The sequence below is a fragment of the Miniopterus schreibersii genome (genome assembly GCF_964146895.1).
Source record: "Miniopterus schreibersii genome assembly, chromosome: 5".
Lineage (NCBI taxonomy): Eukaryota > Metazoa > Chordata > Mammalia > Chiroptera > Miniopteridae > Miniopterus > Miniopterus schreibersii.
Genome location: NC_138106.1, coordinates 36221209 through 36236182, shown reverse-complemented (window position 1 = coordinate 36236182; position 14974 = coordinate 36221209). Strand labels below are relative to the sequence as shown.

The 14974-nt window shown below is 40.4% G+C and overlaps 1 protein-coding gene across 1 annotated transcript; it reads left to right on the top strand.

Annotated features, from left to right (window-relative positions):
- The first annotated feature begins 10429 nt into the window (after positions 1 to 10429).
- LOC308557723 (transmembrane epididymal protein 1A-like) lies at positions 10430 to 13340 on the top strand. The gene has a single exon (XM_081138468.1). The coding sequence runs from the start codon at positions 11692 to 11694 to the stop codon at positions 12577 to 12579; it is 888 nt and encodes a 295-aa protein (XP_080994594.1). The 5' UTR covers positions 10430 to 11691; the 3' UTR covers positions 12580 to 13340.
- The last annotated feature ends 1634 nt before the right edge of the window (positions 13341 to 14974 follow it).

Below are 14974 nucleotides of genomic sequence, written 5' to 3'. Positions count from 1 at the left end.
ACATAGAAAACTATCAGATAGATTAGAAAGACAGAGGGGAGGGGAGGGGAGGGGAGGGGAGGGGAGGGGAGGGGAGGGGAGGGGAGGGGAGGGGAGGGGAGGGGAGGGGAGGAGGGAGATACAGACATATATAAAATGACAGAATGACAGGAAAGATCCAGACCAAATTGGAGGGAAGGAGGTATGGGAAGGGAATTGGAAGGATTTAAATGTACGTTTCTTGTTTGTTTATTTGTTTAAACCCTGGAAGCATACAGGACAAAATCTTCACACTTGTTCATTCTGTATTGGCATTTGCTATGTTATATTACTCTTTTTACTTCTCTTTGTGCTTTTCAGTATCTTTAAACATTATCAATATTACATTTATGTCTTTATAAATAATTGTACACATTATTCATTCTGTATAAAGAAATATTTTAACAACTGAGAAGGGTGCTTACAAAGTTTTTCACGTTAAAGTGTTTACCATAAAATTAAATTAATGAAGGCTCTTAGGACATTTGAAAAACATAAGAAAATAGAGACACAAATTAATGTTTTCCACATAACTAACATCCAGAAATTGCCACATTTTTATTTTCTCATATCCAAGCTATATGTTAAAAATTGCATCATTGATTTCAAGTTCTCAGATATTTTCTAATTATACAAAAATAATGCTTGCTCATTGTAAAGTGCAGGAAAAAAATAGATAAGGAAAGACAAATTACTCATAGCCTTACTACCTGGAATGCCCCATCAAGGTTCTTAAAGGTGAAAAACAAAATCTGATTCTGGTTAGGAAAAGGACATTAGTGGAAAGGTTGAAAATAGCATACATTATCACTGGGAGAGGAGTTTACCAGGTCTTTGCTTTTATACATCTCCTCCTCTGGTCTTTATGTGAGAGAATGACCCAAACACTCAATCACATATTGCATGGTTGAACCCTGATGCCAATTTCATCTTGGTTTAAATGTTACCTTTTTGGAAGTGTTCTTTGATGGCTCAATCTGAAGGAGTCACTTATTATTGAAATAGCCTTATTTGAGCAAGGAGTTTATCATTTATCTTTCCCTACCATTTTTCTTCTTTACTTGTGTATTTATTTGTTTCTTGTCTCTCTTCTTCATTGTTGTATCCTCAGTGTCTAACATTAGTATTTTCATTGCTGAAGAATAAATAAATCAAAGATCCTTTGGTGGTCCTGCCTACATAGGATTGTGGAAGTATCTTCCTTTAACTGCTACTGGACATGTAGCATAAGAAAGCAACCTGGTGAAGCACCTCTGTTTCATCCATACCCCTTCCTCCCCACCTCCTTGTGCAGCAGCAATTCTATGTCCCTGTGTTCATTAGAACCACTTTGCCACAGCCAATACGATATGCCTCTTTTTGCCTGTTTGTCTTGTGCCTTAAGAACCCTGAAATATCCATGTGACTGATGTAACTATTTTGGAACTTTAGAGTTTACTTGGAGGCTCTCAGCTTCCAGGGGAAAGCTTGGATGGTAGGTCCCAATTACTTTGTATCAGCTTCAGTTAGCACAGTAGTAGCTACCCCAACCACCTCAACTTCGTGGCAGGCAAGCCATACCAGCATTGCTGGAGAGGCTTGAAGGAGCCAGAGTAGCCAAGAAATACCTGCTCTTCATCCAAATGTTGAACACTTGTGTTCTAATCACTGATTGTTGCTTCTAATAACAAAGCTGCAGACAAAGAGGTGGGCCAACATTGTTGCAACCCCCACTAGCTGAAGAAGCTTCAAATATATTTTTAAAAGGTAGAGCCTGCCTGGCCAGAGTGTTCAGTTGGTTGAGCATCATCCTGTGCACCAAAAGGCTGTCAGTTCAATTCCTGGTCGGAGCACTTACCTGGGTTCAATTTAGATCCACAGTTGGGGCACGCACAGAAGGCAACCAAGCAATGTTTCTCTCTCTCTCCCCCCTCTTCCTCTCTCTAAGTATGTCCTCCAGTGAAGATTAACACAAAAAAGGGAGACAGCCTGTTTGATTCCCTCTTCATTATTCCCTTTTCCCCCTACGGGAGCCAGACATTTAAGAACTAGAACATTTAAAAGCTACCATATTACTAAAATCCTCACTAAAATACTAGCAAACTGGATCCAGCAATACATTAAAAAGATCATACATCATGACCAAGTGGGATTTATTCTGGGGATGCAAGGCTGGTACAACATCCGCAAATCAATAAATGTGATACATCACATAAACAAAACGAAGGACAAAAATCATATGATCATATCAATAGACGCAGAAAAAGCATTCGACAAAATCCAGCACCCATTTCTGATAAAAACTCTCAGCAAAGTGGGAATAGAGGGATCATACCTCAACATAATAAAGGCCATATATGACAGACCTACAGCCAACATCATACTCAATGGGCAAAAACTAAAACCATTTCCATTAAAAACCAGAACAAGACAGAGATGTCCACTTTCACCGCTCTTATTCAACATAGTACTGGAAGTCCTTGCCATAGCCATCAGACAGGAAGAAAACATAAAAGGTATCCAAATTGGAAAGGAGGAAGTAAAACTGTCATTATTTGCAGATGACATGATATTGTACATAGAAAACCCTAAAGACTCCATCAAAGTACTACTAGATTTGATAAACGAATTTGGCAAGGTAGCTGGGTACAAAATCAACATCCTGAAATCAATGGCATTCTTATACACCAACAATGAACTTTCAGAGAGAGAAAAACTATAAAAGCAATGCCATTTACCGTTGCAACTAAAAAAATAAGATACCTAAGAATAAACTTAACCAATGATGTAAAAGACCTGTACTCAGAAAACTACGGGACACTGAAAAAAGAAATAGAGGAAGATTTAAACAAGTGGAAGAATGTACCATGCTCATGGATTGGAAGAATTAATATCATTAAAATGTCCATACTACCCAAAGCAATTTATAAATTCAATGCAATTGCTATTAAAATACCAACAGCATATTTCACAGACCTAGAACAAACATTTCAAAAATTTATATGGAACCAAAAAAGACCCCTGAATAGCTGCAGCCATCTTGAGAAAAAAGAACAGAGTGGGAGGGGTCACATTACTGGACTTCAAACTGTATTACAAAGACACTGTAATCAAAACTGCCTGGTATTGATACAACAACAGGCATATAGATCAATGGAACAGAACAGAGACCCCAGAAATAGACCTAAGCCATTATGGTCAGTTAATATTTGACAAAGGAGGCAAGAATATCCAATGGAGTAAAGACAGTCTCTTCAATAAGTGGTGCTGGGAAAATTGGACAGATACATGCAAAGAATGAAACTAGACCACCAACTTTCACCATACACAAAAATAAACTCAAAATGGATAAAAGACTTAAATGTAAGTCATGAAACCATAAAAATCCTGGAAGAAAACATAGGCAGTAAAGTCACAGACATCCCACATAGTGGACTTTTCACTGATACATCTCCTAGGGCAAGAGAAACAAAAGAAAAGCTAAACATATGGGACTACATCAAACTAAAAAGCTTCTGCATGGCAAAAGAAAACAGCCTCAAAATACAAAGGAACCCGGCGGTCTGGGAAAACATATTTGCCAAGGATGTATCTGATAAGGGGCTAATTTCCAAAGTGTACAAAGAACTCATATTACTCAGCAAGAGGAAGACAAACAACCCAATTAAGAGATGGGCAAAGGACCTGAATAGACACTTCTCCAAAGAGGACATACAGATGGCCAAGAGACACATGAGAAAATGCTCAACGTCGATAATCATCAGAGAGATGCAAATTAAAACCACAATGAGGTATCACTTCACACCTGTCAGAATGGCTGCCATCAAAAAATCAACAAACAACACGTGCTGGCTAGGGTGTGGAGAAAGGGGAGCCCTAGTACACTGCTGGTGGGAATGCAGACTGGGGCAGCCACTATGGAAAACAGTATGGAGGTTCCTCAAAAAATTAGAAATGGAGCTGCCTTTTGACCCAGATTCCACTCCTAGGAATGTATCCTAAGAATCCTGAAACATTCATCAGAAAGAATATATGTATCCCGATGTTCATAGCAGCACAGTTTACAATAGCTAAGATCTGGAAACAGCCCAAGTGCCCATCAGGAGATGAGTGGATAAAAAAGCTGTGGGACATTTACACCATGGAATACTACACAGCTGTAAAGAAAAAGACTCTCATACCCTTTGGGACAGTGTGGATGGGCCTGGAGAATATTATGCTAAGTGAAACAAGCCAGGCAGAGAAAGACAAACATCACATGATCTTGCTTATAAGTGGAATCTAAAGAACTTAATAAACTGATGAACAGAATAGATTCAGTAACATGGAAGCATAGATCAGACTGATGAATGTCAGAGGGATGGAGGAGGGCAGGTGGGTGGAGGGGGAGAGAGTAACTAAAGAATTTATATGCATATATGCACAAGCCAAGGACATGGACAATGGTGGGGAGAGGGACTGGGGAGGGGGATGGGATGAGGTGGAACGGGCCATTGGGGAGAAAAAGGGACATCTATAATATTTCAAACAAAAATAAAATTTAAAAAAAATAAAAAATAAATAAAAGCTACCATATTATACTGGGGAATTTATTTTTATTTTATTTTATTTTATTTATTATTTATTTATTTATTTACTTACTTACTTATTAAAATCCTCACCTGAGGATATTTTTGCCTCCAGCACACACCCCAACCGGGGGCAGGGATCAAACCCGCAACTGAGGTACATGCCCTTGATGGGAAATTGAACCCACAACCCTTCTGTGCCCAGGTCGATGCTGTAACCACTAAGCAACACCAAGGGGATTTAGAAAGTCACCCTGCATGCCCAGAGAAAATGTTAGGCTCAGAAAGTAGCTGAGAAGGCCTTAAATTTATGCCTCAGGCTGATCCCTGGCACAGAGTCACCCTACAACAATCAAAAAACAAACAAACAAAACCCAGTGAACTCTGGGGAAAGGGGAAAATCTGATTTCCAGAGTTGTCACAATATTAAAAAAATCACAAAGCATACAAAGAAACAAGAAAGTATGGTCCTTCCAAAGAAAAAAAATAAATCAACAGAAACTGGCCACGAGAATGACCAGATGGTGAACAGAGACTATAGAACAACTCTCTGAAAGATGCTCAAAGATCTAATAGAAGATGTGGATAAAGTCAAGAAAACAATGTATAAACAAAATGGAAATGTTAATAAATAAATAGAAAATGTAAAAAGGAACCAAAGAAGATTCTAGGAAGGTGGTGGAGTTGGAAGCACCAGGAATTCATCTCTCTACCTAGACAATTGCACTGGCAGTTTTGTCTGATGTAACTATTTTAAAACTGTGGGGTCTGTTGAAGGCTTGCAACTTCCAGAGGAAATTTTGATGGTAAATTATTAATTCCAGTCCATTTCAGCTCTTCACTCAGCAATAGATACCCTATCCCCCATCTTCCAACCCCAAGGCAGGCAGGCTTGCACACATTCCAGGAGCAGCTTGCACACAGGTGGCAGGAGCAAGGTGAACAAAAGGACGCTGTTCTCCAAAAAGCAGGCATCTGTGCATTAGCTACTTATTGCTGCTTCAGTTTGCAGAGGTGGGCAGCCATTATTGCCCCTCCATTATTGTGGGTCCCCACCCCAGCTGAATCTACTTTCAGGAGATTTAAAGAGCACCTTCTTTTTCCCTTTTGTTATTCTCTTTTTCACCTTTTGGGAGCCAACCATTTAAAGACTAGGACACTCAAAAGCAATCACATGTTCAGGAGAATTTAGAAAGTCACTGCACATGCCCAGGGAAAGGAGCAGATAGAAGAGCTTTGAGAATACATTAAGTTTATACCTCAGGGTGATCTCCAACACAGAAATAGCCTACAAAATCAAAAACGAAAAGCAAAACAGCAAACCCTGCAGAAGGGAGAATCTAAATTCCAGAGATATCACATTACTAGATTAGAATTTTCCTTTTTAAACAGTAATAACAAATCACAAAGCATACAAGGAAGCAGGAAAGTATGGTCCATTCAAAGAAAAAAGTAAATCAACAAAAACCATCCCTGAGAAAGATCATATGGCAGATCTACCAGAAAAATAGTTTAAAATAACTGTACTGAAGATGCTCAAAGAATTAAAGGAAGACATAAAGTAAGTCAGGAAAATGATGTATAAACAAAATGAAAATATCAACAAAGAGATTTTTTTAAAAACATAAAAAGAAACCAAGAAAGAAATTTTGGAACTGAAAAGTATAATAGCTGAAATGAAAATTTTACTAGTGGGATTCAAAGGCAGACTTGATCAGGCAGAAGAGAGAATTAATGAACTTGAAAATAAGATAATCAATATTATCAAATATGAGGAACAGAAAGGAAAAACTTTAAAGAGAACTGAACAGAGCCAAGGAACATGTGGGGAAACTATTAAGCAGACATACATGTATTGTGAGTATCCCAGGGGCAGAGAGAGAGAAGGGGGCAGAAAGAATGAAGAAATAAGAGCTGAAAACTTTTCAAATGTCATGAAAGACAAATATAAATATCCAAGAAGTCTAATGAAAACTAAGTAGGATTTACTCAAAGAGACCCACATCCAGACTCAATATAATCAACTTAATGACAGCCAAAAACAAAAGAGAAAATCTTTAAAGTAGCAAGAGAGAAGCAACTTATCACATACAAGGATCTGCAATAAGATTATAAGCAGACTTCTCATTAGAAACTTTGGAGGTCTAAAGACAATGGGCTGGTATATATTCAAAGTGCTGAAAAAACTGTCAATCAGTAATCCTATATCTGGCAAAACTGTCCTTCAAAAGTGAGGGAGAATCTAAGGCATTCCCGATAAACAAAAGCTGAGGATATTCATTACTACTAGACCTGCCCCTCCAGAAATGCTACAGGGAGTTGCACATTGAAATAAAATGACACTGACCAGTAACTTGAAGCTATATGAAGAAATAAAGGTCTCAGTAAAAGTAAACACATGGCAATTACTAAAGCTAGTATATTGTAACTTTGGTTTATAACTCCACTTTTTGTTTTCTACATTATTTAAGAGACTAATGCATTTTTTACAACCATTATTAATCTAAAAGCTAGTATTATTATAACATTGGTTTGTAATTCCACATTTTGTTTTCTATACACTTTAAGAAACAAATGCATCAAAGCCAATTAGTAGTGTATGGTTTTGGATGCACAATGCATAAAGATTTAATTTTTGTGACACCAATAATTGAAAGAGGCTAGGGACAGAACTGTATAGCAGCAGAGTTGTTTTATGTTATTGAAGTTAAGCTGGTATAAATTTAATTAGGTTGATATAACTTTAGGATTTTAAGCATAATTCCCATAGTAACCACAAAGAAAATAGCTATAGAATATATGCAAAAGGAAAATGAAAAAAAAAATTAAAACATTTTACTACAACAAATCAACTCAATGCAAAAGAAGACAGTAATTCTGGGAATGGGGGACCAAAAAAAACCTGTAAGACACATAGCAAATAGCAAAATCCCAGTTCCTTCTTATCAGTAATTATTTTAAATGTTACAGGATTAAACTCTCCAGTCAAAAAAGAGAGATTGGCAGAATAGATTAAAAACATGACTCAACCATATGCTGTCTACAAGAGACTCACTTTATGTCCAAAGACACAAATAGATTGAAAGTAAAAGATGAAAAAATATTCCATGCAAATACTAACTGAAGGAGAACAGGAATGGCTCTAGTAATATCAAAAAATAGACTTCAAATCAAAAAAGTTTACAAGATGCAAAGAAGAACATTATATATAAATAAAAGTTTCAATGCAGCAAGAAGATATAACAATTATAAACACTTACCCACCTAATAACAAACCCTCAAAATGTATGAAGCAAAAATGAACAGAATTGAAGGAAGAAACAGACATTTCTATAATAATAGGTGGAGACTTCAATATCCCACTCTCAGTAATGGATAGAACAACCAGACAGAAGATAAATAAGGAATTAGAAGACGTGAACAGCACGATAAGCCAACTAAACCTAACAAACATACATGGACACTCTACCCAACAATAGAATACACATTTTTTTAAGTGAGCATGGGACATTCTCCAGGATAGACTGCATGTTAGGCCATAAGTCAAGTCTCAATAATCTTAAAAGAAATATATCAAAGTGTCTTCAACCACAATGGGATGAGATTAGAAATTAATAACAGAAAGAAAACTGGAAATTCACAAATTTGTGGAAATAACACATTCTTAACAACCAATGTTTCAATATATTAGTCGGCGTTAGGCTACCATAATAAAATATCACAGACTGGGTGGTTGAAGCAGCAGATGTTTATTTCTCTAGTTCTAGAGTCTGGGAAGTCCACAATCAAGAAGCCAGTCAAGTGAAGACCTACTTCCTGACTTGCAAACAACCAACCACCTTCTGGTTTAATCCTCACATGGCAGAGAGAGTTCAGGTTTCTCTTTTTCTTCTTATGACATTAATTCAATCATGGGACCCCACCCTCATGACCTCATCTAAACTTAACTGCCTCCCAAAGACCCTACCTCCAACTACCACCACATTGGCTTCAACATATGAATTTGTGGGAGGGACACATGCAGTCCATAACATTCTGCCATTGGCCCCCCTAAAAATCTTGAATATATGCAAAATGTATTTATTCTATCCCAAAAGTCTCAACCAATTGCAGCATTAACTCTAAAATCTAGTCTTATCTAAATATCTAAATCAGATATGATTCATTCTGAGGCAAAACTCTCCAGCTGTAAATCTGTGAAACCCAAAAAGTTATGTGCTTCAAAATACAGGACAGGCATAGGTAAATATTCCCATTCTAGAAGGGAGAAAATCGAAGAAAGGGGTGATGGTCCCAAGCTAGTTCAAAACCTGGCAAGACAAATATCATTAGATCTTAAGGCTGGAAAATAATTCTCTTTGGTTTAATGCTCTGCTCTCTGGCCCATTGGGGTGGTGGTCCTGCCTTCTGGACCCACTGGGTAGCAATCCCACTCCTGTGGCTCTGCTGGGTGGGTTGCCACCCCACAGTTCTGGGTGGCCCCACCCCCAAGTTTCCAGGTGGCCACTGTCGGGCTAGTTGAAACCAGCCCTGATGATCTCTGAATTGCCTTCAGGACCATTCTTCCCTTGTCTTGAAGTATATAGCACACACTCACAGCCAAATAACTCTATGGTCCAGTCCTATAGGATGTAAGAATTCCAATAGCCTTCCTTCATTTGGTATCAGTTACGTCCCTTTCAGTTCAAACTGTCCGTGTTTCTGTGGAGGTGGTTGATCAGATCCGTGGTTCATACTTATACTAATCTCCTTATCAAAGGGTTGTTGAGTCACACCCTTAGTGTTCTCTCCATAACAAGCTTTCTCATTTTTTGCAATATGGACAGAGAATTTCCCAAATCTTTAAGTTCTGGTTCTTTTTTGCTTAACAATTGCTCCTTCAATTCGATTCTCCCTTTTTGCATTTTACTAGAAGCAGTCAGGAGGCACCAAGCCTCTCCTTCAATACTATGCTTAGGAATCTTCTCAGCTAAACATGTAATTTCACCTCTCACAAGTTCTACCTTCCACAAAACACTAGAACATGAACACAGTTAAGCCAAGTTCTTTGCCACTTTATAATAAGAATTACCTTTTCTCCATTGTCTAATAACATGTTGCTCATTCCCATCTGAGACTCACCAGAATAGCCTTTATAGTCATAATTCTACCAACATTCTGCTCATGATTATTTATGTATTCTCTGAGATGGAAGCTTTCTCTATAGCTCTCTTTTCTTTCTGAACCTTCTCCTGGATCACCTTTAACTGTTCTTTCGTGGCAATCAACCTCTACCCATTACCCAGTTCCAAAGCTGCTTTCACATTATTAAGTATTTCTTACAGCAGCACTCCACCTTGCAGTACCAAAATTCTGTCTTAGTCAGCTTGGTCTATTCTAACAAAATGCCATAGCTGGGTAGCTTAAACTACAGATATTCATAGGCTGGAAGATATTTATAGGTTGGAAGTCTGAGATCGGGGTGCCAACATGGTTGGGTTCTGATGAGAGCCCTCTCCCTGGCTTGCAGACAGCCACCTTCTCACTGTGTGCTCACTTGGTCTTTCCTCCATGTGTGCACATGGACAGAACCACCAGACAGAAGATACGTAAGGAAACAGAGGACTTGAACAACACAATAAACCAACTACATTAAACAAAGATATATGAACACTCTACCCAACAACAACAGAGTACATATTCTTCTGAGACATCTTTCTCTCTTCCTCTTTTTATAAGTGCACTAATCCCATCGAGAAGGTCCTAGTCTCAGGACCTCATCTAAACCTAATTGTTTCCCAACTACCCCACCTCCAAATACCAACACATTGTGGGTTATAGTGTCAACATGAATATTGAGGAGAGACAAACTTTCCATTCACAATAGGGATCATGAAGATTTTATTATTATTCATTTGCTTACCATTGAGATTTGCTATCTTGAATTTCATAAGTTTATTAAGCATTTACTGTTTTTCTTGGATAAATTGCCACTTTATGTCATTTGCCCATTTTCCTACTGAGGTGTTCATTTTTAACTTTTTGATTTGTAAGAGCTCTTTATATTGTAAGCAAACTAACATTTTGTTATATATGGAGTAAAATTTTACAGTTTTTCTTTTGAAGTTTGTTAACAGTAATTTAACATATAAATAAATTATTGAGGTTTAATTTCTATTAATTAAAAACTTTATAATTTTTATATATAATTAGGTTTTCACTTCTTTTCCCTTTATGACTCCTGCTTCAGTATCATAGAAATACTTGCACAATTTCGGTATATAGGATTTTAGCAAGGAATGCTAGTAATAACAATGGCAAAGTTACTAATAATCACTACCATTCATTGAGTATTTACTATGTATCAGACACTTTACATACATTATTCTATTTAATCTTCACAACAAACCTATTCAGTAATTATTGTTCCCATTCTACAGATCAGGAAACTGAGGCTCAAGAAGACAAAGTAACATGCCCATAATCATGAGACTTGCAGTGTTGGAGCTGAGGTTGTCCTTTTGCTGTGCACAAACTCTGAACTTTGTAAACAGATAAATAGACCTGGGACCCCTTCCCGGCTCTGCTGTGCTAGCTGCTAGGCGTGTTACCTTGTGGTACCCTTCACGCCTCTGAGCCTCGTGTCACCTATACAACTTGCTTCACAATAACTCCCTCATAGAGTTGTTGAGGAATTTAAATGATATATATGTGCAATGTGTCTGGCACCTAGAGACAGTCATAGAAGAGAGTCAGCCACAACTCCTCTTGACTGGAGCGCTTTAACTCCTTCCCTGCCCTCTCTCTGATGAGGGGTGGGGTGGAAGGGCAGGAGAGGAGGGGTAAACCAGTGCCTGCAGTGAGGCGCAGAGGTGGCAATTCCAGCCTCGCCCATGTAAGTGAGGAGCAGAGTGAGATGAAGCACCACATCTCTGAAAGAGATCCACCCTGGGAGGGACTCGGGTGCTTCCAACAAGGGCAGTCTGCCTTTCCCGGCGTGGGAGGCTGGGGCGGGGCTGCTTCAGGAAGGTCTCTCCACCCGCTCAGGCTCAGCCACTCTTGCTGGTGAGGAGAGCCCTGCGAGGTTGCTGCTCCTCTGGCAGCTCTCGCCCTGTTGGCCCCCACACACGACACATCCGCAGAGACCATGGGTACCCTGGAGGGACACCTGCTGCCGGGGGTATACTTCCTCTCCTTCGCACTGTACTACTCAGTGCAGGTGTTCTTTGCCGTGCTACGGGGACAGAGGTTTCTCAAGCCCCCTCTGCCCCCAAGGGAGAAGCGAGGACACAGGTGGTGGCAGCTAGTCCCTAAGGAAGGAGTGGTGAAGATCGTAATCTGTCTGATTGCCATGCTGGCTGAGTTCTTCTACCCCCCAGGAGTCAACCGGCTGAAGATAGTAAACTGGGAAGACCCTCGACGGCCGTTCATGTTCTCGAACAGCTGGCAGCATATCACCATGTATGGCTTCTTCCTGATCAGCGGCGTGGCGGACATTGTGAGCCAGTCATGCCTGGCCCGGCAGAATATGAAGCTGGAGCGAGCGGCCGAGGCCCTGGCCTTCTGCATGCTGGGGCTGCTGATGGTCGCGCACATTGAGAACAAGAGCGCCCTGGAGATCCGCGGGCATGTCCTGTTCATGGTGCCCACCTTCCTGGTCAGTCTGGCGCTCGCCATCGAGGTCTGGGTCCCTGACCAGCCTGCAGTCTGGGTGTTCAAGGTCTGGATGGGACTGGTGTTGAGCACCTGGCTGCTGCATCTCTCCCAGGTGATGTACATTCATCTCTCCGGACAGCCCTGGCGATCAGAAAACCACGAGGACCTCGCCTTCCTCACCATCTTCTTCTGCTGGCACCTGGGCTTAGGGGCAGTCGTGCTGGTGGTTATCTATGGCATCTGCAGCCTATGGTATCATCGCCGCTCCTTCTGGACAGAGCCCTCAGGTGCTAAGTACCAGCCATGCCCCACAGGCTACAGCAGTGAGGAGCTGGAGAAACTCAGGGCAGGGACCGAGCTGAAAAATGAGTGTGTCTAGGTTAAGAACCTGTCTTTGTGCTAGACTTTGTAATGACAGTTTTGAGGATGCCCATTGTGTAAGTAGCATGGAAACGCCCTGGGGTTTACAATGTAGCTTCCCATCACAGGAATCATCTTCCTTGTTCCTAAATAAACCTTCCAGCTCCTAGGAGTACTTCTATCTACCACTGCTCTCTCCAGGTCTGTCTCTTTCCTGTCTCACTATTTAGGATGGTTCCTAGTACATGAAGTGAGAACAAAGAGCAGTGCTTCTCTCTGACAGCTTTTGGGATCCAAGAGGAGAAAATGAAATGAGGACATAGAGGGGGACAGAGTGTCGCTGGGGACTTGGGGAGGGTTCTATCCACCTGAGGCAAGGCTGGCTCTGTGAGAGAGTGTGTGTGTGTGTGAGCTGAAGTAGTGCTTCAATGTGTGAAAGAGAGGAGCCCATTTTTGCATAATGGTGAGGGCTTCTGTTTTCTTCATTTTTCTCTTTTTTTATTCACACTAAGTGTATAGCAAGATGAAGAACTTGTTTTGTTGTTGTTGAATCTAAACTGAATGAGGCTACTTCTGTCTTCTGAGGGACTAAAGGATGAGAGGAAAGGGGTAGCAATCAATTTAGCAGAGACTCATGTCTGGGGAGAAAGGAGGCAAGAGAGAAGTTCCCCAAAGAGGTTGTGAACAATGGGAATTATATTTACATAATTTTAACTTGTTTTTTTTTGCTGTGATGTAAAACAACTCCATTGTTTTAACTTGTTCAGTAAAGTCTATGATACATAGGTGTCTTGCGTGAGTGATTCTAGGGTAAGATCAAAGAAAAGACCCCTACTTCAGTTAGTGGGAGCAAAAGGGAAGGAACTGTCATGAAATGTGGGGTGCAGATGAACCCGGTGGTTCTGAAGATGCTGGAACTCAGAGCTGAGAGGGACCCTGAAAATGTCAGCCCCTGGAATTTGCAGAAATTTTTGTCTAGTCATTGAGCTTCTCCCAGAACGAGAACAGGAGGTGCCAGTAAATCATGTACTCAGTGAAATACATGAAAACAAACTATATAAAAATACTTATTATACCTGTGTGCAATTAGAAAGCCACTGCTTTGAACAGCATGAGTGTGCTTCTGTCAGATGGATAAACCCAGCATTTGGAAGTTAGAAGAGGCAGGAAGAAGGCAGGAGATGCTGTCCATGGATGTGGAGAAAGGACTGAAGAGAAAAGTGGCTACTTATGAAGGAGCTACAATTACACCACCTCCCCTGCAGGCAGAAATGCAGTCCTCAGAGACTGAAAAGCTTCAGGAAATAGAGAGGCATTTGCATTTGCAGGGTGGAAAACAAGACATGCTGCACATTGTCATCTAAAATATCACTGGACATTCCCTAAAGAAACAGTGTTCAAGAGCCTGGAAACTCTGGGACAAGGGGTTGGGGCAGAGAAAGGAAACAAGGTGAGGGATGGAAATAGGGCAAGGATCTGGCAACTCCCACTGGCAGGGCTTAGAGGGGAGGGACACTCTGATCTAGAAAAAGATAAAAGTATCTTCCTCCAGCAGTTGGAACCAGGCTAACCTCAACTTTCCTCCCCAGTGAAGCAGAAACCAAGCTAAGGAGAGGCCAGCACCCTTCTTTCTGTCTCTGCCTTAAAAGCCTAGAAGCAAAGCCAGATTTACCCTGAAGCTAACAAAACTTAAGCTTCAGAGCCCCTCACTTTACATCTTCCGTCCAAAGCCCTAGGAGAGGCCATCACAAGGCATTCATATGATCACATATTACTGAAAATTGCAATTACTGAAAAATTTCTGTATTCTTTTTTCTAACTAGGAACTTCAAATTGTATAAACTTAAGATTCCATAAAACCTGCCATGCGCCCCACCCTGAAGGCTTAAGACAGATTTACTTTCAGGATGCCTTATGATAAATACATCTCTTAACCTGTTACTAGACCATTCTTTATTCAAGGATAATGTTAAGATTCTTCCTTCTTCAACTTGGAAACGAAAAGCTTAAAATGCTAATGACACCAGACACTAGCTGAAGCACCACCTACTAAAGTATAATCTCTTAGTCAACAACAGTAAATGAATGTTATCAGATGCTGGGCCTGAATTAATGAGGAGGAATTAGAAGTATAGAAGACTAATCGCTGGAGGCGTGAGGAAGTAATTTACAGAGGTGGGTCCTGTTGATCATTTGTGCTGTGCGGGGGGGGGGGGGGGGGGGGATTTGGTCTGCATATATATGGCCCTTGCCCAGTGTATTAGGGTTCTCCCAAGAAGCAGAACCAATAGGATGTGAATAGATAGAAATTTTAAGGAATTGGTTCATGAGATTGTGAGGGCTGGTAAATCCAAAACCTGTAGGGTAGGCCAGCAGGCCAGAGACCCAGGGAAGAGTTGACGTTTGCCACCTTG

What these genes read in the sequence shown, in the direction of transcription:
- LOC308557723 (XM_081138468.1), top strand. Translation starts at nt 11,692, where the DNA reads ATGGGTACCCTGGAGGGACACCTGCTGCCGGGGGTATACTTCCTCTCC.